The sequence below is a fragment of the Plectropomus leopardus genome, chromosome 15, assembly GCF_008729295.1.
Source record: "Plectropomus leopardus isolate mb chromosome 15, YSFRI_Pleo_2.0, whole genome shotgun sequence".
In the NCBI taxonomy this organism is placed as follows: domain Eukaryota; kingdom Metazoa; phylum Chordata; class Actinopteri; order Perciformes; family Serranidae; genus Plectropomus; species Plectropomus leopardus.
Genome location: NC_056477.1, coordinates 19069733 through 19096290, shown reverse-complemented (window position 1 = coordinate 19096290; position 26558 = coordinate 19069733). Strand labels below are relative to the sequence as shown.

The 26558-nt window shown below is 39.5% G+C and overlaps 1 protein-coding gene across 5 annotated transcripts in view; it reads right to left on the bottom strand.

The window, feature by feature from the left end:
- Positions 1 to 26558, bottom strand: part of LOC121954421 (neurexin-1a) — a 283197-nt gene that overhangs the window by 124537 nt on the left and 132102 nt on the right. For all 5 annotated transcript variants that reach the window (XM_042501908.1, XM_042501911.1, XM_042501913.1 and 2 more), the window contains 5 exons: positions 22632 to 22754; positions 21509 to 21890; positions 19489 to 19679; positions 18211 to 18384; positions 14069 to 14188 (listed from right to left, as the gene is read on the bottom strand). In XM_042501908.1, coding sequence (XP_042357842.1) covers positions 14069 to 14188; positions 18211 to 18384; positions 19489 to 19679; positions 21509 to 21890; positions 22632 to 22754 — 990 coding nt within the window. The remainder of the gene's footprint in view (positions 1 to 14068; positions 14189 to 18210; positions 18385 to 19488; positions 19680 to 21508; positions 21891 to 22631; positions 22755 to 26558) is intronic.

The window sequence follows — 26558 nt, the reverse complement described above, 5'->3', positions numbered from 1 at the left end:
AGCCCTGTAGCTTAAAGTTACAGTAGGTAACTTTTATATTTAAAAATTGTCCTGAAATTGTCACTTAATCCTGATAGTAGTACACAGTAATCAACCAATCAGAGCCAGTAGGAGCCTCTAACGCAGTCACACTTCACTACCCCCCCCCCATGAATTATCTGGGTAGTGCACACAGCAGTCCCTCTGTACTGGTTCTGACCTGTGTAAAGGCAGCAACAGAAAGTTTGCTAATATGATGCACACACCAACGGACACAAAAATAAAATACAATTCTCTGTTAGATGCTGAAATAACACCACTAAAGCAAAACAGCCCACTAATGGGAAGCAATGCACAGTTAGTGTTGTGAAATTAAATCCACAAATAGCACTGCATGATTGTGTAATGGAATGACTTAATTTTCACTTAGAGCAAAACAAAGAAACAAAAACTCCACATCAATACCCTTTCATGATTACTTATTTTTTTTCTCAAATGACTAAGACATTGTAATTAATTTAGTGGAGGTACTAAATTAAGTCAAAAAAGCTTTTGCAATGCTGAAAGGTTTTTAGTTTTATTTTTGTATTTACATACTGCAGCATTTTCATTTTGGTGTGTTGATGTCAGGAAGTGACACTATCTTGTGTTGTACAAATATAAGTAAACTACTCAACATAATGTAGCATTTGCTGTGTACAACATTTATCATCATAACAGTGCAGTGACATATTTTTCTTTTAAAGCATAAACAGAAATACAAACACACAGATACCAACATGCACACAGAAATATTTCCATTACTAGGGCTGGAGCAGGCCCAAACTACATATATGGATGATAAACAGATGGATTTTTTTTCATTGCACATTTAGCTGTTTGCCTGCTGGCGAAGGATGCTTTGGAATCTGGCTGATGTGACGACAGTTTGGTTTTTTTTTCTCCTAATGCATAAACGATGCTACAATAGTGTAATTCATTTCCATAAATCCATTTAAATACACATTAAGATCGGGCGCAGAGGAATAACATTCAAAAATCCTTGTACCTAAGTGCAAATAAAGGTTGTGTGTGTGCATACAGGCGTACGTACGCTCTTACGCGTGTGTCAGTGAGTGGGCATGCAATGATGATGTGTCTGCAAATGCATAAACCAAATCCTAACTGTCAGTGAGAGAGACATACAGGTCACTGGTCTGCAGCTTTTCGAAGACTTTCTCTCTATCTCCTCTGACAGTTCCCAAGATGCAGTGGGCTACCAGGGCACTGTGTCTGTCTCTGTCTGTCTGTCTTTCCTGAAATCCGTCCAAAGTAGATCAGTTCCCTTCTCAGAGTGCTTCATCTTGAACAGGTCAAGGACAGAATGTGTCTCCCTTCATTAGTCCACAGTTTCTTTGTTAAGAAACCACTCTGCTACGCTCCAGCTAACTGGGACAACAAAGGTTTTTTTGGGGGGAAATAATGGTCTTTTTTTCTGAATATGAAAGTATTCATAAACAAACTGCCTCTGCTATTCTCAAAAGCTCCTTGCTTACTTTTGAATGAAGTTAATTCCTATCAAAATAAAAGTACAAAATAAAAGCATAAAAAATCTACTCCCTATCAGGAGGCATGCTACAGTGTATTCTTTTTTTTCTGGTTTTCAAAGCGTTATCAGAAATATAGCTGTTTGAATACAAAGGCATGCTGCAGTCAGGACCTGTCGTTAAGTGTGGATCCTACAATGAGCCATATAATGAAAGCATTTCCTTCATACACAAGGATTAATTAATGGGCACTCCTACTGCTGCTCTTCGTTTCCAGCATCCATCATTCAAGCGCACTTCAAATGCTACTGAACATCAACTACATGACATGAGATGTCACGCATCTCAAGAATCCGTCACCATGTAGGTTTTTTAGCTCTCGTTTGAATCATTAAAGTAACATGAAATCACTGAAGAAACAGCCAGGTGAATAGAATTAAATTTCATTGATGAATAAGGGGTTGTATGATCTCTTGCGGCTTTCACCTTAATGCCACACAATGCAGAAGTTCTACTTTACACAAGTTTCACACTCAAAACTGTTACAAATGTGCACCACTGAAGATTGAGAAGAACAATAGTGCTGCTGAGTTGAAACAGAAAGTAAAGCTGTTCTGGGCAAACTGTTCTGTTCCCGTGAAAGAATCAAAACTGAGGTGTCTGACCACGTTCTGGCTTGTGGGAGTGGAGCAGGTAAAGAGGAACAGCTGAACAATGTCTGCCGCATGTTAAGGAAGCACACAGGGTTAGCTTTAGAATAGATTCCTGTAAAGTTACTTTGGAGAAATGGGGGGGGGGGGGGGGGTTAGAGGGGACTAACATGCAGTCCCCGGCGGTGACACACTTAGCTGCTAGGGAGATGTAGCATGTAAGGGGATCTGGCACTTTAATGTGTGTCATTGTTTTGGAGTCTTGGCAGCATAATTGGCCAAAAGTGCATGCAAAATGAAAGGTGCTATGTCACAGTGAGGAGTGCTCAAGCCTATAGACTGAATCACTGTGTTTGTTTACAATAACTTCCTGGCAGAAACCCCCTTGCTTCACGTACATAAAATGAAACAGCACTGAGCAAATGCTGTATCCTAAAAGAAAAAAAAGAAAAAATCAGTTGAAGTGTGAGCTATATTTAGAATATTTTCACCTCTTTACCTTGCCGTCAGACAGCCCTTTCCAATGGGAACTGAATCTGTTATCTCAAAGCCACCAGACTCCATTGACAACAACGGTAATTTTGCTTTCCAGAACCACTGTTTAACTTTATATCTTTAAACGTTACTAAAATTGACAACAGAAATAAACAATTATGCTGATTTCACATATCTCCACATTTGAAATCCATTGCCAGTTGTCCACCTGGAAGTAACTGTTGCTGTTAGAGCAACTTCACCATATTGAAGTCCAATAATTCAAATCCTAAATGCATGTTTAAAATCCAGTTAACTGGACTCTGACAAGCCTCTTATATGGTCATTTAGCACAAATACATAGCTGTATTGATTCCACCAATGTAGTGATCCTGCATGAGGCAAACTTCTACTGTCATTATTATGAGCCATGCCTCCACTCTTATCAACACTTATGATATTTGCATGCACCATCACATGCTATCATGTATTGCATTTATTAATTTTATGTCTATGACTTTTATATTATATGTTATTGTTAGCATTATTGCTGTGCATCTCTCCCCATCGCTCTTCCTCTCTCTCTCTCTTTCCTTTATGTCATTACTGTAATGTAATTGTTATTTACAATATCTATTGCTCATCTGTCCGTCCTGGAAGAGGGATCCCTCCTCAGTCGCTTTTCCTGAGATTTCTACCCCCCCACCCCCCACCCCCATTACAGGGTTTTTTTTTTGGGGGGGGGGGGGGGGGGTCCTTAGTGCATGTGAGGGTCTAAGGTCAGAGGGATGTCATCTGCTGTAAAGCCCCTCTGAGGCAAACATTGATTTGTGATAATGGGCTTTATAAATAAAACTGACTTGACTTGAACTGACTAAAGCCAAGAGAGGTTGTGAAGACCAGACACTCGCATTTTCGAATCTGATACTGTAATGTCAAATGCATGCAATGAAATCCAGGGGCCAGCAGCCTTAAACACAGCAAGCAACATACATTTGTGAAAAGTGTATCACATACAGAATAAGTGAGGCAGCGTGACCACAGCTGTCTGCATACATTACATTAGAAACACTACTAGTACTGGATCCATTCTCCAGGTTGCTACTGAGGTGGCTGCGCCCAACATCAAAAATCCTGTCTAAAATATTTCAAGCCCATTAAGCAGGTTTCCTCTCTAAATCACTCAGTCAGGACAGCTCTTTGGCTGTGACGGACTTTGGCTGAGAAAGTCAGTGATCAGTGTGTGCTCTCCACCCTCGCTGTGTGCAGATAAGAGAGGATTTGAGTCGTGCCACATAGAAATCTCTCCTTTATGCTTAAACATTTAGAAAAGCTATGTGAGTTCAAGGACAGTTCAGATGAGTAAGTTCTATTGACCTCCACATTATGGAGAAACAGAGGAGAGCTTGTGTTGTCTAAGCCCTTTGTGCATATTGTTAATATTACTTGGCGCACACAGCTATGGTTAGACATACTAAACAGTAGTTTGTTTGCTATGGAGACAGGCTGACAGGCCCCTCTTGAAACAAAGGCTCTTTCATTTGCTGTGTGACAGTATTTTACAAGTTTATTTAGATGCTCCTGTGGCTATACTGCTGGCATAGTGCATGTCCAACAATGTATCACATCGTAAGTTATTTCTTACAATAAAACATGTTAAGGGGTAGGAGTTTATCCATCAAGCATGTCAGATGGCTTCTCTGGGTCTCAATACTTAATTGAAACTTGGAGGGGCTTTCACACCAGAAGTAGTATTACTACAAAACAATGCAATTAGATATTCTGGTGTAAAAAAGGGTGTGTCGCTTTATACAAGTTAAGGAAATGTAATACAAGGCAACATCAGGGGCCAAGACACCATGCTATGGTGCTTATCCTTGGGCTTCCTCGAGGCAAAATTGCATAACTCTGAAAAGTTCATTAATTTTCTTTTCCTATTTCCTACTGACTGGAGAACACTGCAGCTGCAAAAGAAATGAGCCAGCGGACAAAGCTCAAACTCTTCAGCCCCGACATTAAGTCTATAGTGCTCCATGGATCAGGAGTGTTGAGCACAACCAAGACAACAATGACAGTATAAACATTCATCAACAGCTGCCTGGGGTGGATCTTGAGTATCTACTGGCCAGATATGATTATCAACAACAATCTCTGGCAGAGAATGGGCCAACATCATGTGGAAAAGGAGATTAAGAGAGGAAAATGAGGACAGATTGGCCACACCCTCTGGAAACCTAATGCCAGCATCACTATGCAGGCCCTTATATCAAAACCCCAAAAGCACAAGAAACAGAGGCCAGCCAAAAGACACTGGGAACATGAACCTCTAGACTGACTTCAAGCGGAGCTGGCTTACGTGAAAGGAAAGGAAAGGAAAGCCTCGGACAGAAGATTCTGGCAACAGCCTCCATTGAAAATGAGCTATAGGCATTATGAAGTAAAGTCTTCTACAGAGTTGGCTGAAGATTTTAAGCAAAACTGTAATTGTGTCTTAATCTTAACCAAGTGGTTAGTACTGTAACCATGACGATGAAGCTCCCCTAACCTTAACCCAAACTATGTCTCCCAGACCTTAACAAAGCACTTATTTTAACTCAAACCATTATCTTTTTTCCACGCCTAACCAAGCTGTTTTTTTGCCTAAACCTCACTAAATCATAACCAAGCACTGGACACAAACAAATTATATGCTTCCTTCTGATAGAAGCGGCAGATCAGAAAATCTGTGTCATTCTAGAGGGATTTTCGTGTTTCATTTGAAGGATTTAGTGATGGTGGTATGAGGTATTTTCTTTGGTGTGTTTACCCGCACGCATTGTATTGGCCAACACTTTATGCTGCCAGATGAAGTTACATTGCACTGCTTAAAAACGTAGAGTCACAACTTCTTGTGCTGCACTGTAGTAAGCCAACAGGACCCCTGCAGAGCCAACACAGTGGTTTCTTTGAAATGGAAAAGAAGCCTGCTGCAGTACCATTGTACAAAATGCTCATGCTAAACAGCAGTGAAGCATGTGCAATTCTAATACATGGAGTATCACATTTTAGCTGTTTTTTTTTTCTTTTACCTCTGATTAGGTAAAAGAGGGGTAGACCATGTTCATCAAAATTGAATTGCACAATTAATTCCATTCATCAGACTCATCTTGTGGCATGTTGTCAATATGTCAATGTCACAGTGGGCATAGCTGCAGCAGAGTCCTGTTTGACTAACTCTAGATCTGTGGTCACAGTTGGAGCTCTCCAACTCACCAAATTCTGGCTCCACAGGTCACTGAGGACATAATAGGTTTGTCATTAAGCCAATAATGATAGACAGCCAGTAAAGTTCTTTGGCTCACCTGGAACTAAAGAAATGATCTCTCCAAGCAGGTGGGTCACATAATTATAGCTGTCATGGTGAACGTATTCTTTGGCCTCTTTGTCTGCTTCTGCACATGCTGTTATTGTAATGTTAAGTCTGACCTTCAGCCTGTCAAAGACGGGTAACATATATTTATAGTTCTGTACTCAGAGACAATGAATGATAGAAATGTCTATAATTTGTTTCTAATTACAGAACAAACCACTGCTTATGTTCCCTTTACTTGGAAAATGTTTTTTTTTCTTGTTGCTAGTTTTGATTACAGTGTCCGTCAGAAGCAGAATTTGCAATTCACTGAACTGAAAATCAGATTTTCTCCTCAATTAAATGACTTCTGACTGCTAAATTACTCACAGAATTTCAACAGAAGTAATCAAAAAGTTTTCAAATAGTTGAATACAAGCAAGCAATCTTGTTTTTTTGTTTTGTTTTGCTTTTTTTTTAAAGGATATTTTAGATTCTCGGCACAGTTCTCCCAGGTGTCATGTTCAATAGCCTGAGTATACCAGAACGGGGAATATTCTCAGTGTCAGTGTATTACCCAGCAGGGTAGTTTAGCAGATACTCTGTCTTCTAGTCAACACTTTAATTAGTATTGTGTTGTGGAGAAACAACAGCGTCTTATTACCTGTCAACATGCCGCTCCGGGCTACCAATTAATAAAAACCTCCTCAAAGATGAGGTTCTCGCCACTGAACTGCAATGAGTTCTGGATGAGATTCTGACTACAGCAGAGATAACAATAAAGACAACTAAATGTACGTAATGCTAATGCTCAACTCTGATCTGAGCACATACTGTTCACTGACACAAAAATAATGTTCAAAAACTTATGTAATAGACAAAAGCACAGGCAGTGCTCTCCCCAACTAAGCCTGCATTGTTGAGGGCACATCAGAGCTCTGTCACACCATATGAACAGCAGCATGGCCTTATGAAGCAATCCAGCATATGTCAGACACTGCTGTTCCTGCACACTAATGCCACTGTGTCAGCATGAAGCTACATCACATAATAAGCAAGTGTCATGCCTCCTCACAGCTGCATTCTATGTTTTACCATCAGTCAAGTGAACAACCAAGTCATGTGTATGTATGTGAGTCAGATTAATGAGAATTCAGTTTTCTATCAAGCCAGCTCAACCATGTTAGAGATTCAACTCCACTTCCTGCAGCGACAGCGCAGTTTGGACAAAGTTACAGACATGTTACAGCATCCATGGTGGGAGGAGAGGAGACCTGGTTTCCATGCCAACAGCCTTTATCCACATATGGCCACTGCTTCCTGGCACAGAAACCCATTTAAATTCAGACACTCAATCAGTATGAGGAAATTATTGAAAAATAATTAGGCCAGACAGAGGCTACTTATATTGAGTTGGAGATGGAGAATAAGTGAAAGTAAAAGTGGAACAACAAGAGGACATAATGATGAAGCCTCATTCGATAACCCAGGGATGATAAAATCTTGAGAAACAGTCTATCTCAGTATCCATCTCAAACAGTGGCTATAATGGAATAAATCTGAAAATAAGTGCAGATTCACACCCTCCTATACTGTACAGCTTCACACATTGACGTATACTGTATAGACATTTGTTGGAGACTATTTTCAGAGGCCGATTAATACACACTGACTCTAAAATAAATACAGTTACCATGCTCATGGGAATAAAGGAACAAGTCACCGAGTGCCACAGTATGGCTCACTGTTTGTAATAGCTAATTAGGCAACAACAACGAACAATTAATCTATATAACATAGAGTTACATACTGTATTTCAAGCTGTGGAGACTCAGACATTTTTAGTCTGATTAAGTCACTTGACTGTGGGCTTTTCATGGATTTGTTGGCAGTAAGTATCATATCACCAGACACTATCACTGTACTAACACCAGACTTTAGCGTCATAAATATGATCATACTATATCCAAAATTACTTTTTTAATGTATTGGCTGGGCTTTAGGTTGCATTTGTACACTAAAACTAGGTGCCAATTACTTAATCATGCATTTTCTTTTTTTTTGTTTGTTTGTTTTTTGTTTGTAGTTAAACTAGAATTACTGCCTCATGGTTATGTGTGCTTACCAATCAAATTGCAGCTTACATCCTTGTCTGTCAAGACTTACATTCTAGATGTGGCAACGACTTGTATTAAAATCGAATAAGTATTGTATGGAATCTAATAAGAGGTAATGTGTATTTATTTTTTAATTTCTTATTTTTTTAATCACAACATTAGCATTTCAATCTCCGGCAACCACCACTGTTGTATGAATGTGTGTGAATGGGCTAATGCGAGGCAAATTCTAAAGCTTTCTGGGAAAGGTAGAAAGGTGCAATATCATTTTCCATAATGGATACAAAATAAAATCACGTCATTTTATCCGATTAAACATTTACATGAAATTTGTCAGCGTATGAACTCTTGGGTTATATTAAAAAAAAAAAAAGTTTTCTGAGGTCACTGTGACCTTGACTCATGACCACCAGATTCTATTCAGTTCATCCTTGATGTGGACAAGTAGACCTTTAATGACATTTCCTCTGTGTGCCTGAGATATTGCATACATGAAAATAGGACAGAAGTAAGGTCACAGTTACCTTGACCTTTGACCACCAAAATCTAGTTAGTTTCTTTTTGAATCCAAGTGGACATTTGTGCCATATTTGGTGAAATTCCCTCAAGGAACTCACGAGATATCACATTCACTAGAATGGGATGGACGGACAGCCTGGAAACATAATGCCTTCGGCCATGACTGTCACCAGCATGGAGGCATAAAATTCAATATTTCAAGGGTGATGTAGCGTTTTAGAAAAAAAAAAATCTCCATTGATAACATGAAATAGTCATTTTATTGTACATTTGAAAAGCCCTCAGCTGCCTCACAACAGATCAGTTAAACTTTACATTGGATGTGCTGTGATTCGTGTAAGCGTCTGTGCACATTTGGGGGAATGGTTACTGAAGTGAACACACAGAAGCACTTAAGACTGCTTCTCTCATATCTTGGGGCACAATGGCTGTTCAATACTAGGCCAAGCTCTCAATACACACTGAAGCCCAAATATTTTCAGACCCATAGATTTGTTTCGCTGAGCTGCGTTAAAAGGGGGCCACATCCAGGCCAAAGAGAACATTACTTCCATGTGACAGCAGGCTGTTTACTCCAGTGCCTTATATCCTCTTGGCCTCACTACCGAACTGAGTGTCCCCTTATATTGATCCAAACCAAACTAAGTGGTCTAATCCTTGCATGCCACCACAGAAGACTGAGACAAAACTGTCTGCTGTACTTTCAGCCTGTGTGTATGCACTTGTGTGTGTGTGCTTATCTGCATGTTAAATCTGGAGGATCGTCACGACTGTACTGAAACACAAGTGCCCTATTTTATATGAAAAGAAAATTTGAGGAAGATGCCTGAAGTTTTGCAAGAGGCTAAACTGGGGCAAATTATTGTACATGCAAATTCTCAGTGCTATGCTTGAATAATTTGTCTACAAAACTTGGACATCGCAGAATCCTAGCAAAATTGAACGCGACGCATTGCTATTTCCAATATGATAATTGTCAGTGAAATCCACCACTCGGTGCGCTGGTTTTCTTGATTTTCTGAACTTTCTTAGATTTCTGATATTCTGAGTTTCTAAGCCTTTTTAAAATATTTATGTGAATTCTTACTTTTGCGGACTGATGCAACAAATGTATCAGTGTTGGATACTCTGTGATACACAGTAGCTGTCTTTAGTCTACATGAAGAACATCACATTGCAAAAATAGGGTCCTTTAACTTTCTTCTGTATGTGCTTAAGAAAAATCAGACCCATGTCTAATGCAGATCACACAGTGGATACCGAGCCTGGGGCCGAGACAGTCTATTCTAAAAGCTACAAAGGCACCAGAACGAGCATTGACTCAGACACATTAGAATCATATGAGAGGGGCTCATCCTTGCCCCTTGGGCAGAGACAATGGAGAGGAGACCCACACAACCTCCATTGTTGATACAATATTGACATGGCACTAATAGCTCTGGCTATAAGACTGTATGGAGGAGCAATCAGGCGAGACCAAAATTGCGTGAAGGCCAGGCATACCCCTCGCTGTAGCCTCTCCTCGACCCACTTTAGCTCAACAGCAAACACCATTCTGTTTGTCTCTGTACATTACACTGAGATGCTTGACCACTGCAGGCAAACTCCCTCAGGACGTCTAGACTGGAGTTTAAGTCCCACAAACACACACTCACATGCCAAGCCAGCTTCTGAATGAAAACTAGAACACTATTTTTACAGCCCAGTGGACATTACAGAGAAGACAAAATGCAACATGGCATTATCAACTCATACTCTAAGCTGAGAAGAAGATACTGGTAATGTTCTGCTGTTGGCTGGTTACCAGCATCATTTTGTGCTTGCACACAACAGTACTGATGACTTCATCACACACGGATACAGTCTGCGTCTCCTTTCTGGGTCACTAACAGAAATGTGTTCCACATGCCATTTTATTCCTGTTGGCATCAAAAGCAGCTTGTAGAGATGAGACCAAATGCATGCTTAACACCACTCACGACCATCATAGTTCATCTCACGTGCATGATGATCTGAGAAAGATTCATCTTGGCTGCTGTGGCTTGTATTTCTTTTTTTTTTTATCTCCCCTAGTTTCACTGACTGTAGGTATCCAGTGGGGATAATTGGTTCTAAAAATACAACTCTAAGACACTGTGTCCACAGTTCATTCAAAAAAAAAAGTACTGGCACATCACTGGGATGAAGTGTTTGAGAGATGATGAAGAAAAGATCTGAAGATTGTTTTTGTATCTATGTCATCATCCCGCCAATCATTCTGAGCTGAAAGGTGTAGCGCTTCTCTGAGAAGTTGAAATACTTTTATTATGAGACATTCACAGCACAGCCAAGAAATGGTGGATTGATCCAAAGAAATGAAACCTCTCACAGAGCGTATGTGGATACATGTAAGACATACAGTACATGCCATGCTTATTGTTTACTGTTGAGGCAACAGAAATATTTGTAAAAAGCAAAAGTATGCACTGAAAAACAAAAAATAGAAGAGCTATGAAGATACCCTCAGAAAAAAAGTCACATTATTGACTGGCAACAACGTGCACAATGTCATTCTCTCTCTTACTAAAGATTCTCCTTTGATATGTGAATGTAAGATGTGCAAATGAGAAAAACGTTGTTGATGTCTCGTTCTCTCATATATTGTGTTCCTCTGCATCCCCATAGGATAAAACCACTAAAAAGCCATGTGTGTTTGGCCATAACATGAAATGCAGTGATTTATGGGAACACTTTTCGTTTTAATTAGCTTGTTTTAAAAATGATGCCAAGCCAGCTCATTTCTCTCTGTACAGCGACAAACAGAGGCAAAAGAAGTAGTTTCAGAATGCCAAAAATATTAAAAAATATTCTTTAGTCAAACAATTATCAGCTTAGCTCATAATCATGAAGTCTATTAATTGCATTTTAGAAACAGAATTGTAGGGTAGACAATGATGACTAACATCGCCAGTAGCATTTGCAGGGTTGTTTTTTTACACAAATGCCATCAATTACCATATACACAGGTATGAAAAAAATACACGCCTTCCTAGCCTATTTTCATCACATAATAATCTACACAGTTAAGAAATTATTACATTATTTTAATTGCAATTTACTGTCGCAAACTGTTTTTTTCGTCCTGTTTTTTCAGAAGTTTTTTTCTTTTGTTGTTCAGATTGTGTGCACCACAGTAAACTGATGTTGACAGTAAACTTACTGCACAACTGCGCACGGCAATTGATACACAGTTTTATAAATAAAATAAATTTACATTTTGAATTTACATGAGATGAACGATGAGATGGTATTGTACTATCAGACATAATATTGGTTCCCTTATGATTTGTGACTGATGGCTGTACAATGCATCCTGACTGTGAACGTTATGGGGCCAGAGGCTGAGAAATGGAGTTTTTCTCCTTGTCAGAAGGCAGACTACCCTCTAGAGAAATATGTGGAAATGCAGTGAGCTCCCCATGTAAGTTGCTTTCTCGGAGACCCATTGCTCTGTTGTAAATTGCCTGCATTTCAGCTTATGCAAATATAGCTGGTAAAAAGTGATATTTTCCTCAGAGACGCTTCTCTCGTTCCTTTGCCGCTCCCCCTTCTCCTCTATCCCCATGACAATCCATCAACACAGATAAAACCCCACCATCTCCAGCTTCATTTTTCCTCCTCATAGAATTTCCTTGGCAGACTGAGGATGCCTTGCATCACTATTCTGAGGACTAGTCTATGCGTAGTGAAAAAGATTTCTTGGAAAGTATGTTTTTTTGTTTTTTGTGGTTACATATTCGATCCCTTGGGCCTTCACATTGATCCGTCCTTTTGTTTTGTCAGGTCAGTAGGAATAATGAGACTAGCTACAGTAACTAGACTCGGCAGGTAGAGCACTTTTGCTCAGATATAATATATGCGTACATGTCCTGTGAGCCACTCTCTCCCTGTGCTGTAAATGAGCTGTATGGGCCTGCTCTGAATGAATATGTATGACAGGAAGAAAGATTAAAAAAAAAAAAAGAAGTTCCAAACTGCATTTCTTCTCCCTCTAACGTACAAGGCAGGTTCACGAGGAGTTCGCCATCAAAAATATCCCTCAACACCTCCAGCACAGCCCTACTCCTCTGTTGATCCAAACACGGACTGAGGAATAAAAGGGAGAGTAAAACGGGCAGAGGAGGGCTAGGATCAGGACGAGCCACACTCAAGCTCACATCTCACGGACAGAGGAATCCTTTTAGTGTTATCATGGGCAGCAGATATGTCCAGCATGTGAGGCTGCACGGGAATCTATTAACACTTTCCGCTGATAACAAAAGATGGGGTCTTATCAAGCTGGTAGAAGTGACACAGAATGCATTAACATTTATGGTGCTCTCTCTCCTTTGCTTTTGTGTCATCTCCAGAGTGCCCACTCTGTTCTTTCCTCCTTAATGCAGTTTAGCACTTTGCCCATTCACCCCTTACTGTGTGAACTGCTGCAGAAGAAAATAATGACCAAACGAAATCCCCTTGTGCATGTTTTGCATAGGGAAGTAGCCCATTTTCTAAAGGAGGAACAGACATTACCCTAGTTCTCTCAAAAACTAAACATTAATGAGCTCTGAGTCCCTTAAACAAAACCCCTATTTAACTGTCTTTAAGGGAGATTAATATCACAGAACTTTTAAACTGCACCATGCGGCTCAAAGACAGCGTAATATTTACAGTGTGTATGAGGTTTTAATTCGCATCGGCCGACGCAAAACTAAAGAGCATGCATTATGGTTAACATCAAATAAATAATAAGCACATTTCTGGCTTGATGTCATTCATTTTGTTTGCTTAAATGACTTGCTGATGTTATATTTAGCAGAACACAATGTCCGTTGCTCCCTCTAGTGGTGCATCTCTCAAACTTTAATGAGCTTTCACTGAACTGCCAGCCAGATGTCACATATGTGAACGTTTCTGCCCTGGAGAGTCCCAACAGCTTCCAAAACCCTCAGTGAAGACAATATTTATTCAAAGCAGAACTATTGAAAAACAAGTTGTGTCAAGACTCATTCTAATTGACCAAGACACAGCACACAGCACCATTTGGGCCCCTACTTAGTTCAATTGGAAAGTTTACAAAGCAAATGTGTCATATTTCTGGCAAATGTCGTGCATCGTGAGAACACAAATATAGTGCACAGACAGGAAACAATAATGAGCTGGAACGCAAACGCTGTGTGAGAGCATAGGATAAGAATGACCCTGCTGTTAATGATAACACCCACCTTTGAAGGTCTGACACCAAGATTTTCCTGGACAAGTTTAATTAGTTTAACAGATGGAATGAATTATGCATCTAAAGCTCAGAGATGTGTATGCAGCGTGTTATTACGTGTGATCTGTTTGGACTTGAATTAAATGAAAAGAATCATCAATTACTGTTATAGGAAGGACACAGAGAATACAGTGATGGTCACATTTAAAATGAGACTTATGAACCATGAAGAGGAATCCTACCATCATTGCACAGCGGCCCCCCAAATGTCGTCATGCTGCAGTCACAGCTGAAGCCCTCCCACTGCTGAAGGCACACACCCTGGTTGGCACACGAGTCCTCCTGGCATGTAGTGCTGGGGCCTGAATATGGAGACAAATAGCAACTCGGTGAGCAGACTTTCATAATAACCAGCAGCACAGTCTGCAGATTGAGTCTGCAGTGAAATTAAATGTCACGCAGAACATACAGACAACAGGCTTCTGCAAAATGGAAGCACGCACAGAACAAACATACATATGCTATGCAAATACTAGAAATGTGTATTTGGCCATATTGTGTATTCTTTACATAAAAACTGCTTTTAATTTCAAGACCGTAGCCAACTACCTGCCCAAACCCTCAAGTGTATTCAGTTAGCAAACACACCAAAAACCTCTCACATGTACAAAAACATGACTTCAATGCCTGGATTAAACAGTCATTAGTGAGTCCTGAATTTCAGATGTTAAATGAAATGACACATCTGGTTTTTGTACATAAGTGTGTTTAAACAATGTCTAGATGTGACGTAGTTTCATTATTGTTATACCACTGACAAAAATATGTCTACAGCACACACTGTAATCCAGTTCACCTTTTCTTCTTCCAACTGCCAGGCGTCCCTGACCACCTGTGCAGACGGTTAGTGCAGTCAAAGAACGCATGCTATTTACCAGCTGTGAATGGGGTCAGTGGACAATAATACTCAGTTCATAAGCAGTAGGGACTCAAGCTATTTATCAGCTTTTAAACAGCAGTGCAATTGTGCTTTTAAAGTCAAAGTGTTTAAACATCGTGCTTCTGCATCTATTATTTCCATCATTTTATCAGCGCATCAGTCACTCAGTCTTTCTGTTAGTCTGAGCTAAATAAGAATACAGCTGTACAGACTCTACAATCTGTGTGACAGAAATGCTGAGTTAGTTCAGTTAATGGAGAAATGGTAGTGAAGTGGAACAGGTTAGTAAAGATGAATGTTGTTATTTTTATATTTCTTAGTCTGTCGGATATTTTAGTAATGGATTTTGTGGGGGTTTTGTACCACTGACTCTACAACTCAGGCCATTTTCATTTGTTTATTATTATTAGAAAATAGTCACCGGCAGAATATTTGAATGTAACACTCCACTTTGAAGCCACGATTAACCCACATGGAACACATAAACCTTTTTTGATAGTTTAGTCATTATAGTGATGAAGTGTGTATGTATTCTATTGTGCATTTATTTGCTCTTGAATTTGACAATTGACAGACTGTGTGTGACAGTCTCGGCCTTATATGTTTTCTTTCAGTCAGAAGGAGTGGCAGGGTAGCCAAATTAAACATGTGACTATATTTTTTCTTATATTGTTTACAAAGAGTGAAATAAGTAAAATTATTTAATGTTAAATATTTCTGCACTTATTCTAGTAATGCACGTTGCTATAATATGCAGCTTCTTATTGTCCATATTGTCCACATTTTACTACAGAACATCCACTTGGAAATTCCACTGTGGATGAGGGAAAAAGTTTAACTTAATTCTTTTACTGGAAATACAGACAATGCAGTCTAACATTACTATTGCTGGTATTCTCTATTGGCCTCACCTAATTTCACCATCCTACTCTGGGCCACTAAAATGATATCAAGTTTTCCATCCACCTTCTGCCCGAATCCTTGTGAAAGCACTATGAAGTGTAGCCATAGTAGATGCTGCTCAGCCTCAGAGTAACTATGGTAACCACTTAATAGTTTAAGCTGTTGCCCACTCAAGGCTGAAAAATGCAAAAACTAAAATGTCCTTTTGGACACACAAAGAAAAAATCTGTTAAATTCATGACAGAACGATTTAGACTGCTTCTAACTACATGACAGACTCATGATTCCACTTCTGATAAAATCCTTTATATTATAATGTGCCTTATGTGTCAAATGTCATGGAGCCTAATGTAACTAGACTTGGGAGTCAAGTAAACAACAGATGTGTAATGGCATATTAATAACTATGTCTAGTGAGTAACATGCATCAGAATTTCAAATGATTTAGATACAGAATTATATTTTTCATTCAGACTTTTTAAGAGGATAAGTTATGTTCTGTAATGTTATCTGATTAATATGTAAAGCATGACTTAGAGAGTAATGCAATTGCATCATTTTAAATTTATGTTAATTGCAAACTCAGTAACTAATGTAGTTACAGTGCTATTAATTTATGAAATTGCATCTGAATTGACTTTAATTACTGGCCACTGCCGCTATTTGTTTTGCAGCATGACTTTCTTTTAAAGAACTGAAGCCTGCTGCTCAATAGTTTCTACTTAGAAAACGGTTATAGATTGCCTAAAACTTTAACAGGAATATGGCATTGGTAAACATATAACAATGATTCATTTCATGTAATACATGAAAATGACTGAAGTTTGAGTTAAAACCCTCAATTTTTTATGTAGGGAATTCATGCGGGAGACATCATTGTTATAAAGAGTATTTTAAGACATGCAAGAGTATCTCTTCTATGTACGGTTAAAAATGAAGAAAAGAAAAAACATAACCGTGGACAAAAACAAAGTTATGTCCAATAAAAAACGGGTACAAATGTACCCGTAAGCCCCATAGACTTTTATACAAGATGATACTTGTATTCCTATGGGACTGAAGCCCATTCCATATGGCAGGTGGGTGAATTCAAATTACGTAGCCATCTTGTTCAGGGAGTGTAAAGTGTGGAGGTAGAGACTGTGGAGAGGTGAGGGGGGGCAGAGGAATTGATGCAAGGGGGTGGGTGGGGGGAGACATCAGACTCTGTATCAAACAGACAAAGCTATCTACCTTGCAAGTCAGCTTTCATCAATGCAACTTTTGTCAGCAAAATAATAGGAAAGGAAAAGGCAAAGTATACCAGCTGTTAGTAAAGCATCAAGACGTCAAAGATGGAGTAACAGAAACACAGACTGTTAAAGCAGGAGAGACAGAGCGAGTAATGAGACCAATGTCTGTCCTCAGAAAGAGCCAGAGGGGGAAAAAATTGTAATGTGTAATGGAGGCCAGATTAAGCCAAACTGTTAGAGCAACTTCTCTCAAAATGGCATCAGCAGAATGAAGAAAAGAAATGCAATTGTTAGGTCATTATTATGAGACGTAGATATGATTTGTCCATTTATTAAGTAAATTTCCAGTAAAAGAAAGCTGCATATTTTATCTAATGCCTGTTGATGTCAAATACTATCAGCAACTATATGCTTCCTTCTGACTCCTTTAGTACAATTCAATAAATGTGTTATCATGGACGCCATTTTCCATTGAGAGCAACCGGTGATAGCGTGTGGCACAAAACGAAAAAAAAAAGCCCTGCAAGTTTGACAGACCCTGCACAGGGCGCTGAATTCGATTACATTTGTTATGTCGGAAACATGAAAAGATCAGAAGTTGCGTACTCAATAGAAAAAGAGTGGATGAATTGTGAAATTAAACTAAGTGAGTGAAGTTGAAAAATAAATCAAATATTGTCTCTGAATGTGGTGCACACATTAGACTGGGCAAATGATATTCATGCATGCAACAAAGGCTTCATACATAATTCAAAAGGATTGCTTCTGGCAAACTCTCAGATCCAGCAAGCATGCATAGAGCAAAACAGAATGGGGATAAAATGGGAAATAACACTGGCAGTACAAATATGGCAGAGAGAATAATCAGATTATGGCTAAGTGAAACAGAAATGATTGCCTGTGGAGGAGTGTCAGAGCTTGATGCATTCTAACAGAATACTAACACACTTTATAGATGTTAAATTATGTGCCACAGGTTGGCAGTGTGGGTGTGCTTCACAGTGTGCATGTGTCCTTATCGGACAAGTGCGGGTATGAGAGAACTGAGCAGCAATGGGGCGCTGCATGGTGTCGTAAGGACCCTTTAGGATGGGTTTGTGGTGCTGAGCGAAAACCAGAGTAATTAAGAGAATTTAAACATATTTAATTGAACATTCCTCTTTTTACGCATCTATTAATAAAACAAATAAACCTGAGCTTTGGGTAGAGCGTGTGGTAAACTCCATGGATTTAAAAAAAAAAAAACAACAAAGTTTGAAAGCAACATACTGCTGAAAAATTTTCTTTTATGGTCTGAGGGACTACTCACCTTCACATCCTCTTTCTATCTGTCCCACACAGTCCAGAGCATCTGACATCAAGTCTGGGAGCCGCCCGTTCAGATCCACTGATGCGAGACAACCTTGAAAACCTTCCTTGGCGTGCACCAATTTGGGCAGCTCCTTGTACATTTCCTTCGCCACCCCACCAATGTAAAGGTTACCTGTGAAGAGATATGGCAATACTGACACCTAGTGGAGACAAAACACAGTACCAAGCTTACCATATCAAGCTTGTTACAGTAAAGCTTGGGTCTGAAACATTTTTGAGGCCAAGGACCCCTTTGCTGAAAGAGAGACAGAGCAGGAACCCCCTACCACATATCTAATATAAAACTGCATTATATATTATGGGCAGATTTTCAGGCAGAGGGCAAAATTGGCTTTAGGCTGTAGTCTCGTGAAGTCAAGTAAATGTTTTTTTCAGGCTTTTTTTGTCTTTTGTCAAAAAGACAACATATGTTGGTTTCATGTTAATGTGTATTTTCAGACATATTCAATTCTTGAAAACTAATGAAAGAAAAAAAAACTTTCAAAAATTATCAAACAACATTTTGTCGGCCCCCTCTCCAGTAATTCTGAGCATTTTAAATTAAAATTATAAACTTAGCTTAAAAACTTTAGCCAGCACAGTAACTTGGATCACAAAAAACTTTCCTGTCTAAAAACCAGAAACTTTGTGTCATCTCTTATTAATGATGATAGTTGTTTCATAAAGTATTTTATTCCAGTAAAAGAATGCAGGTTAATTGTAAGTCTTTGCCAAAATAATGTTGCTAATTGTGTCAATTTGCATTTCATTGTACAATTTGATATCAGTATTGTTTATTCAAGTCCAAGCTAGAAATGTGTCATCTGTTTTTCTACTCTTTCATTTACAATTTTTAATAACAATAATTACACCATTCTTCAATTTAATACACTAGAAATGTCAATAGCCCTTCAGTAAGAAAAGTGTTTATCTTCATAACTGATTATTCTGTCAAACAACCTATTAAATATTGTTCTGCTGAGCACTATGATCTTTCCTATGAACTCCCTGCTCCGCACGCACACCTTTAGTGATGGCTACTTAACAGATGGGTGTTGAGATTTTTGCTCAAGGGCACCTTAGTGCTGGTAAAGAGTGAAAGCCAAACATTGCTTTTCCCACCACCCCTGCAGGGTTTGTCCTGTTGGTGCAACCTTTCAGTGACAAACCCGCCTCTGCAAACCTCAAGGCCACTGCTGCCCCAATTTAATGGAATCTAATATATATGCCTACGTACCCTTCAGGTCCAGGTTTTTGGCCCCTGTGGTTGTTTGCGTGGTGATCTTGGTATCAATCTTGACAGTGTGGAGGTTGTTGGTGTCCCTGGAGATTATGACATTGTGCCAGTGGTTGTCGTTGAGGGGCTTGTTAGAGTTGCCTTTGATCAAGTGGGCTCCGTTTCCCATGTCAGACACATAGTGCAGGTAACTGGAAACAAATAAACAACATGAGTGGAAGCAATTCTGGACAGTATGGAAGGACATCAAAGCGTTGCATTGTGAAAAAGGCTTTGTAGAGGTTTCCAAAATCCAAAACTATGCAAAAATTTATTTCAGTCCAGTTTCTATACAGCGCATGACCCACAAATTTGTTTTCAAGTCCTTACAGACAAAATGCATCAGATTTTAACACCAATAATAAAACCGAAAAGTAGAGAAACTAGAAAAGCATGATAAACCTCTGAAAACTGAGGTATGTGTGTGTGTGTGTGTGTATGTTCATTGCTGTTGCTCTGTGCCTTTGCATTCAAATGTGCAGATATGAGAGTATCACAAAGTGCAGCTGTCTGAGAAGAAGCAAAATAATTGGCAGGTTGCAGCATTAACAAAAGGTTGTGGGCGGTGCTGAACAAATTGGTCTTAAATTCTTTGGTCTACAGGCTATTTATGATTTGCATGCCCGTTTTAATTAAAATGTATGACTTTAATGTTTAGCACATTGAATAATACCTTAACTTCAGGCATTTCTTAAAAGAAGGTCATTCCATAGCCGCATTTCAGCAATAAGAAATGCGCCCTTGTGTAGTTGATTCCCTTTTATGTTGGGTATTTGTTGTGCCTTCATGAAGATTAAAAAGAACAGTAATAGCCGACAGCTCTTTCAGTAAATATTCTGGCATAGAGGTGATAAGAAAAGAATTTGAATTCCCATGTTAATGGCATAAGCTGTCAAAAAATGTCATGAAGTATGAAGAGCTGCATTGTTCAAATCATAATCCATTCAGATGGAGATTCTTACATAAATAAACATCTTGCTACATTCATATTTACATATATTGTATATTACATGTATAAAAAAAAAGAATTTAACACAGTTTTAAGCATTGCTGGTCTTTAAACCTGGTAGCAGGTAGGTCTGCCTGGCAAATGAGGTGATGTGTGTGCAAAGACAAGAGATGTGAAGTGACTGTAGCATGAGCAGCTAACCAAAAAAAGAGTCACCCGCGCCAAACTTCATGTACAAATTCCCCTAAAAGCATATCAGAGGTCTGGAAACTCTCTTGTTTGACAGGTTATTTCACAGCAGGGCTACATAAAACACCACAGCGATGACTCCTGCTCCAAAAATGTAGTCAAATGTAATTCAGACAGAACAAAATATCTCATGGTTTGCTACTTTAGGGTCTAAACTAGAATTACTGCTTGGCTGTTGTAAGCCTCCGCAAACCAGTTAAGTTGCAGTTAAATTTTACATTATGATGGCACAGTGAAATTGACCTTCGACCTTTTGGATATAAAATGTCATCATTTCATCATTATATCCTATTAGACACTGATGTGAAATGCTGTCATAATTACTGTATGAATTCATGACTTGCAGCCAAAAACATGTTTTTTGAGGTCACAGTGACTTTGACCTTTAACCACCAAATTCTAACCTGTTTTCGTTTCAGTCCAAGTAGACGTCTGTGACAAATTTTTTAAAAATTCCCTCGAGGTGATCTTCAGACATTAGATTCACACAAAATTGAGACAGACAAGTCACAGAGACCTTGAACTTTGACCTATGAACACCAAAGGCTAAGTTCATCTTTGAATTCAACAGTATTTTTATGCCAAATTTAAAGAAATTCTCTCAAGGCTTTCTCAAGAGATCACACTCATGAGAATGTGAATGAAAGACAAACAGACGGAAAGACAGCCAGAAAATATAACACCTCCAGCAATCAACGGCATGGAGGCAGGAAAACCCAGCTGGAGCAAGCGAATGTGACTACATCTAATGTAAACATTTGAAAACACATTCATTTTACGTACCCTTTGACCAGCTCCACCACGATGAAGTCATTGCCATCCCCGCTGTTAAACAGGATGAGGCCATCGGACGAGGTGGTTTTGAACTGAAAGAAAAGGTGCATGGAGTAGTAGGCCTGCAGAGTAGTGAGGGTCACATAGCTGGAGCGTGACTTGAAGGTGACTGGATCAGCAATGATGTTCTTGAAGCCAATCATGGCATTGAGCTCACAGTAATCAATGTCACCGTTTTTACAGAGGTCTATGTAGGCCATGCCGTTGAAGGAGAGGCTCTGGAGATGACCGATAAAGTTGGACGGCACCATGGACATGAAGCGCTTCTCTGTGACAATGCCCGTCTCAATGTTATGGAACTCCAGCTGGGTGTGGTCACCTGCCATTTGACCTTTGATCAGCAGATGGAGGAGGGAGAGAGAACGTTACGAGGGGTATACAAGAATTAAAGGGGCCATGCTTTGCAATTTAAGGGCCAACTACAGATCCTCCAAATAATAACAGTGACAACATATGATGTTAAAGAAATCCAGAAAAAATAAAATGGGGAGAAATGAAAGTGGCACTCCAGAATGATATCATTTTAGCTTTACAAGCAGAATGCAGTGTCTTTTGTTAGGTTTTAGTGCTCTGTTTAAACTGTGAATTAGTCATGAAAACTTCAGGTTTTAGAAAAGACAACAGAGGTGCAAAATGTTCTTCACAGACAAGCTAAAAACAGAACTGTACAGTCTGCATGTCTAAAATTATTTTCACATTTTCTACTGCTCAAGGAAAACAAGCCCGGTCAGAAAGTCTGTTTAACAGTTGTAAAACAAACAGTAACTTAAAATGGTATTTTTCCCCCTATGATAGCAAAATTCAGCACATTATGGCTTTTTATTTAATTTCTTAGCCATTTTTACACATTTATTTAACATCACTCTGTTAGAAGAGCATTAATAATGCATTTAGGAAAAAGACATGCATGACGCTCTCTTCAGAGTAGGAACAGCACAGTATAGTAAAGAGTAATACACTACAGAGCTAGTGTCTTACCCAGAATTTGTGAGCCCCCCCAAAAATTTGATACATAATTAAGTTTATAGAAGAAAAATGGGATTCTGTCAGACGAACAGAAGATGAGAAGTACCTTCCACGGGCAGCAGATCATCTACGGTCAGTTTCAAACTCTTGCCCCTCCTGAACACACGCACTGTGTGCCACTCATTATCGTTCAGATTCTGACCCGCAAAAATAGTCTCTGGACCTTTGCCTGCAGGACAGTCCAAACAATGGTTAAGACACATGCATGCATACAAACCACATACATTAAAGACACGCTGAGAGAAGGAGAGAGAGGGGGAGAGATCGAAAGGAGGACAGAGTGGATGAGTAAAGCAGTTTGACAGAGGCAGAAAACATTGAAGGTAAACATAGTTAATGGCCCATAAAAACACATCATTCTGACTTGCATTTTCTGTAGTGATCGCACCATTAGATAGGGCATCAAATTTCTCAATTCTCACTGAACGCTATTTCCCTCAAACCAGGAGGGGGGAGGCAGTAATCAGGAAGTCACATTAGTATTACCAACAATATTCACACTGTTTTGTTGTAAATGTATAGTGTCTAAAGAAACAAGAGATAATTAGTCTTTTCATTACAGCTGGTCTCATTTCTTGTGATTTTCCTCATTCCTGTAATGCCACTTGGGGGCAGCATATAACTATTAAAAGCCTATGACGGCGCATGGCACTAAACAACGGAGCATCACTCTCCATCTTGTTTACCTACGACGGTGTGACCCAGTATTTGATTTCTCCCATGTCCACCACATGACATGATACAGTGATATGGAAATAAATACTTGCATAATGGAAGCAGTGTCCTTGGTGGTGAAAAGAACCCCATTATAAGCAAAACAGACATGCTTTTGTCCCCCTGCAAATCCAATGATAGAAAAACAGGAAATACAGAGTGTGATTTTTATCACCACCCTTGAAAATAAACGGGTGTTTTGAAAGAGGAGCAGGCAGCAGGTATTGCCAATAACACCGTAGAAACTGCACAAATTATCAACTGTGGTGCACTCTTATTAAATCCACTAATAAGACCAAATGACCACTAACTTGTAATGCTCTGAATCATTCCTTCACTGACTCCTGAAACCAGGATTTTAATATTGCATAAAGTGTGTCACTGCTCGCGGGCAGTAACGGAGATGTCACACAGAATCACAGTGCCAAAAACCTCAAGGAGAGATAATCAAATTTAGAATCACAGATAAATCAGAGTGACTGCACCAAATCTCTGTGATCTCGTGAGCAGAGAGAAAAAAAAATCTCTCCTAAGACACTTCTGCATTTAGATATTCCAACATTGGTCCAATTGGGGCAGAGCATTATTTTTTTATGCAGCCTCCGTCTTAGAGCATCTTTGAATTGCCGTGTAGCTCTGATGTTCCCCTGCTGGGCACACATAACCAAACAGGCCAATGAGGACGTGCCACTGTGACGGTATTAAAATCCCCAGGCTCTGCATACCTTTGCCCACTGTGGAAGGCATTTCAGATGGGTGCCATCTTCATTCCCCTGCACCCATTTATGGCTATTTATTTCCTCCTTTTCTGCAATCTTCAAAGCCCCCAATGCAATGTGTATGCAAATCTGAGGGTGCCAAAGTACTGGGACACACTCAATCTCAGAGGCACAGTTCTGCTTTGTAAGCACTAAACACCGGGGCAGGATTGAAACCAGACGACTGGCGAGGGATTAAGGAGGAGAGATATGAAATAATGGAATGGAGTTGGACTTGAAAGCATGCTTGATCTTTGCCTTCCATCATCCTGTCCTTGTTGCTCTCCAAGGAGGAAAGAAAGGAAAGGGGAAAAGAGGTCAATCGTATTAAGGAGCCCATTCCTGCACAACATTCACTACAGGACAGCCTGGGTTTACGCCTGTAGTGCAGTCTATGGTCCAAACTGCCAGCTGCTGGCCGGACATTAAGGTCTTTTATTCCACTGTCTGCCGCGTCCAGCCCCCTCTAGTGCCCTCACTGATGGTGATCTATCTGCAGTGATGGATCTACAGTGATCTCTCCCTGCCTCATTGACTTCAGGCCCAAGGGAACAGTGGAGAAGTGTGGCACAAGGCAGCATGAGAAGATGTGATTATCCAGTCAATCAGCTCTGGCTGGCTGGATGACGGGCCAGATACTGGTGCTGCCTGCCCTGACACTGTGACTCACCCAGGTGGAGGGAAGAGGGACTCGCTGACCAAGCAGCAGGCCACTACTGCTGGATTACCGTCAACACAGACATCACAGCTGGCGCACATGCCAAGTAAGCTACGATGCTAGGCAAGCTGCTTGTCCAATCAATGCCTTGTTAACTGAAAGGCGCTCGTAAAAATGTTTAAACAAGCAAAGGTTAAATAGTGTTAAAACAAAGAATGATGACGATCAATACTAATCTGCTGTTTCTGGCCATTTGCATTGATGTTTATTTGTTCTATAAACCGAGACTGATCGATATTGAACATGTTCAAAGGTTGTTTCGAACACGGCTCGATTTAACTGCCATCAATCTACTAATCAAGTATTTTTTAGCAATAATTGCATGGTGGAGTCATGTTAAATGGACAGTTCATCCCCAAAAACAAAAATGTATATTTTTACCTATATTATATTCTTACCTGTAGTGCTATAGTATTTACCAATTTCGATTTTTCTGGTGTGAGTTGTTGAGTTTTATAAATATGTGCTGTAGAGATGTCTGCCTACTCACGAATATAATAGTACTAGATGGCACTCTGCTTGTGGTGATCAAAAGGTTAGAAAAAAATACATTTGAAAAACTAAACAGCAATGTCTTTTTCCAGAAATCATGACCTGGATACTCAAGATGCATGCAAGATGTTAATAGTGTCTTCCTTGGCTCATGTTCACTAGTGGTGCTGCGTGGTGCTAGGTAAGTTAGGAGTAGATACACGCTTTCTTTTAAGTGAACCGTTCCTATAACAATGTGCACTCATTGCTAAAATACTCTGTGCCTTTAATTACTTGTTGGCTTGACAGAAAAGTCCCTTAGCATGCTGAACTTTGGAGGACGTCAATGTTTATTTATTTCCAGCTTAATTTAAGCAGCTACTGTTTTGTTACAAGGACCACTGAGCCAACATGTTAGCCTCTTTATCAAACATAAATTAGTGCAACTATGAAGGACATCTCATAATTGCTCCTTAATTTCCTCACTGTCCTTCCCTTCACTGGGTTCTCATGTTTACACTGATGTACATACAGAAACATAGTAAGGCTTTGATGTAATTGGCTGTGTGATTACTGTAAATTATGGGTAATTTTTTTCTGCTGAATACGGTGCTGATCTTATATTCAAAAACAGAGAAAGGTCTGCACACTTTAGCCCCCCCCCCCCCCCCGCTTTTATTGAGCTACTCACAAGTGATGTTATGAGCTAACAGCTCTTCTTCAGACTTCAGTCCTAGTCCTCTGTTTTAGCTTGTACTTTATGTGGGTCCAGCACTTTTCTCAACCTTTTATGGATATGTGCATTTTCTACCCTTTTTTCCTTGCTGATCGTATATTTACATCTTATTTCAGCCTTGTAGGGTTTTATAGATAGAGAATAGTTCCATCAAAAAGATGAATATCATATTGATTAGGGTATTAAGATTTATCCTGAGGATGTTTTGAAAAGTAAAAAGAGTTCAGTCCCCTCCTTGACCCAATCATTTTTGTACAGTCTCTTACTAGATTGCTTTATTGTGTCATGAAGAGGGATAGCATTTTATCCCCAGCTTGACTCATCCGCACCATAATTGTTCCCTTACTTAACAGTCTGCTCAACACATTCCTTCATTTGTTGCCAAAATTGAGACAATGTGTTTTACCTCTCCTACCATAAAGATGAGCACCATTAAGCTGTATAATAATGAATGCTGGGGGAATACTTGACTGTGAGAGGCTGAAAGGGTTCCTCTAGTTGTTAATAGCATAACCAAACTGAACTGTCTATTCCTAGAAGGGGTTTAATGTCTTTAATCAGACAACTTTTTGATTA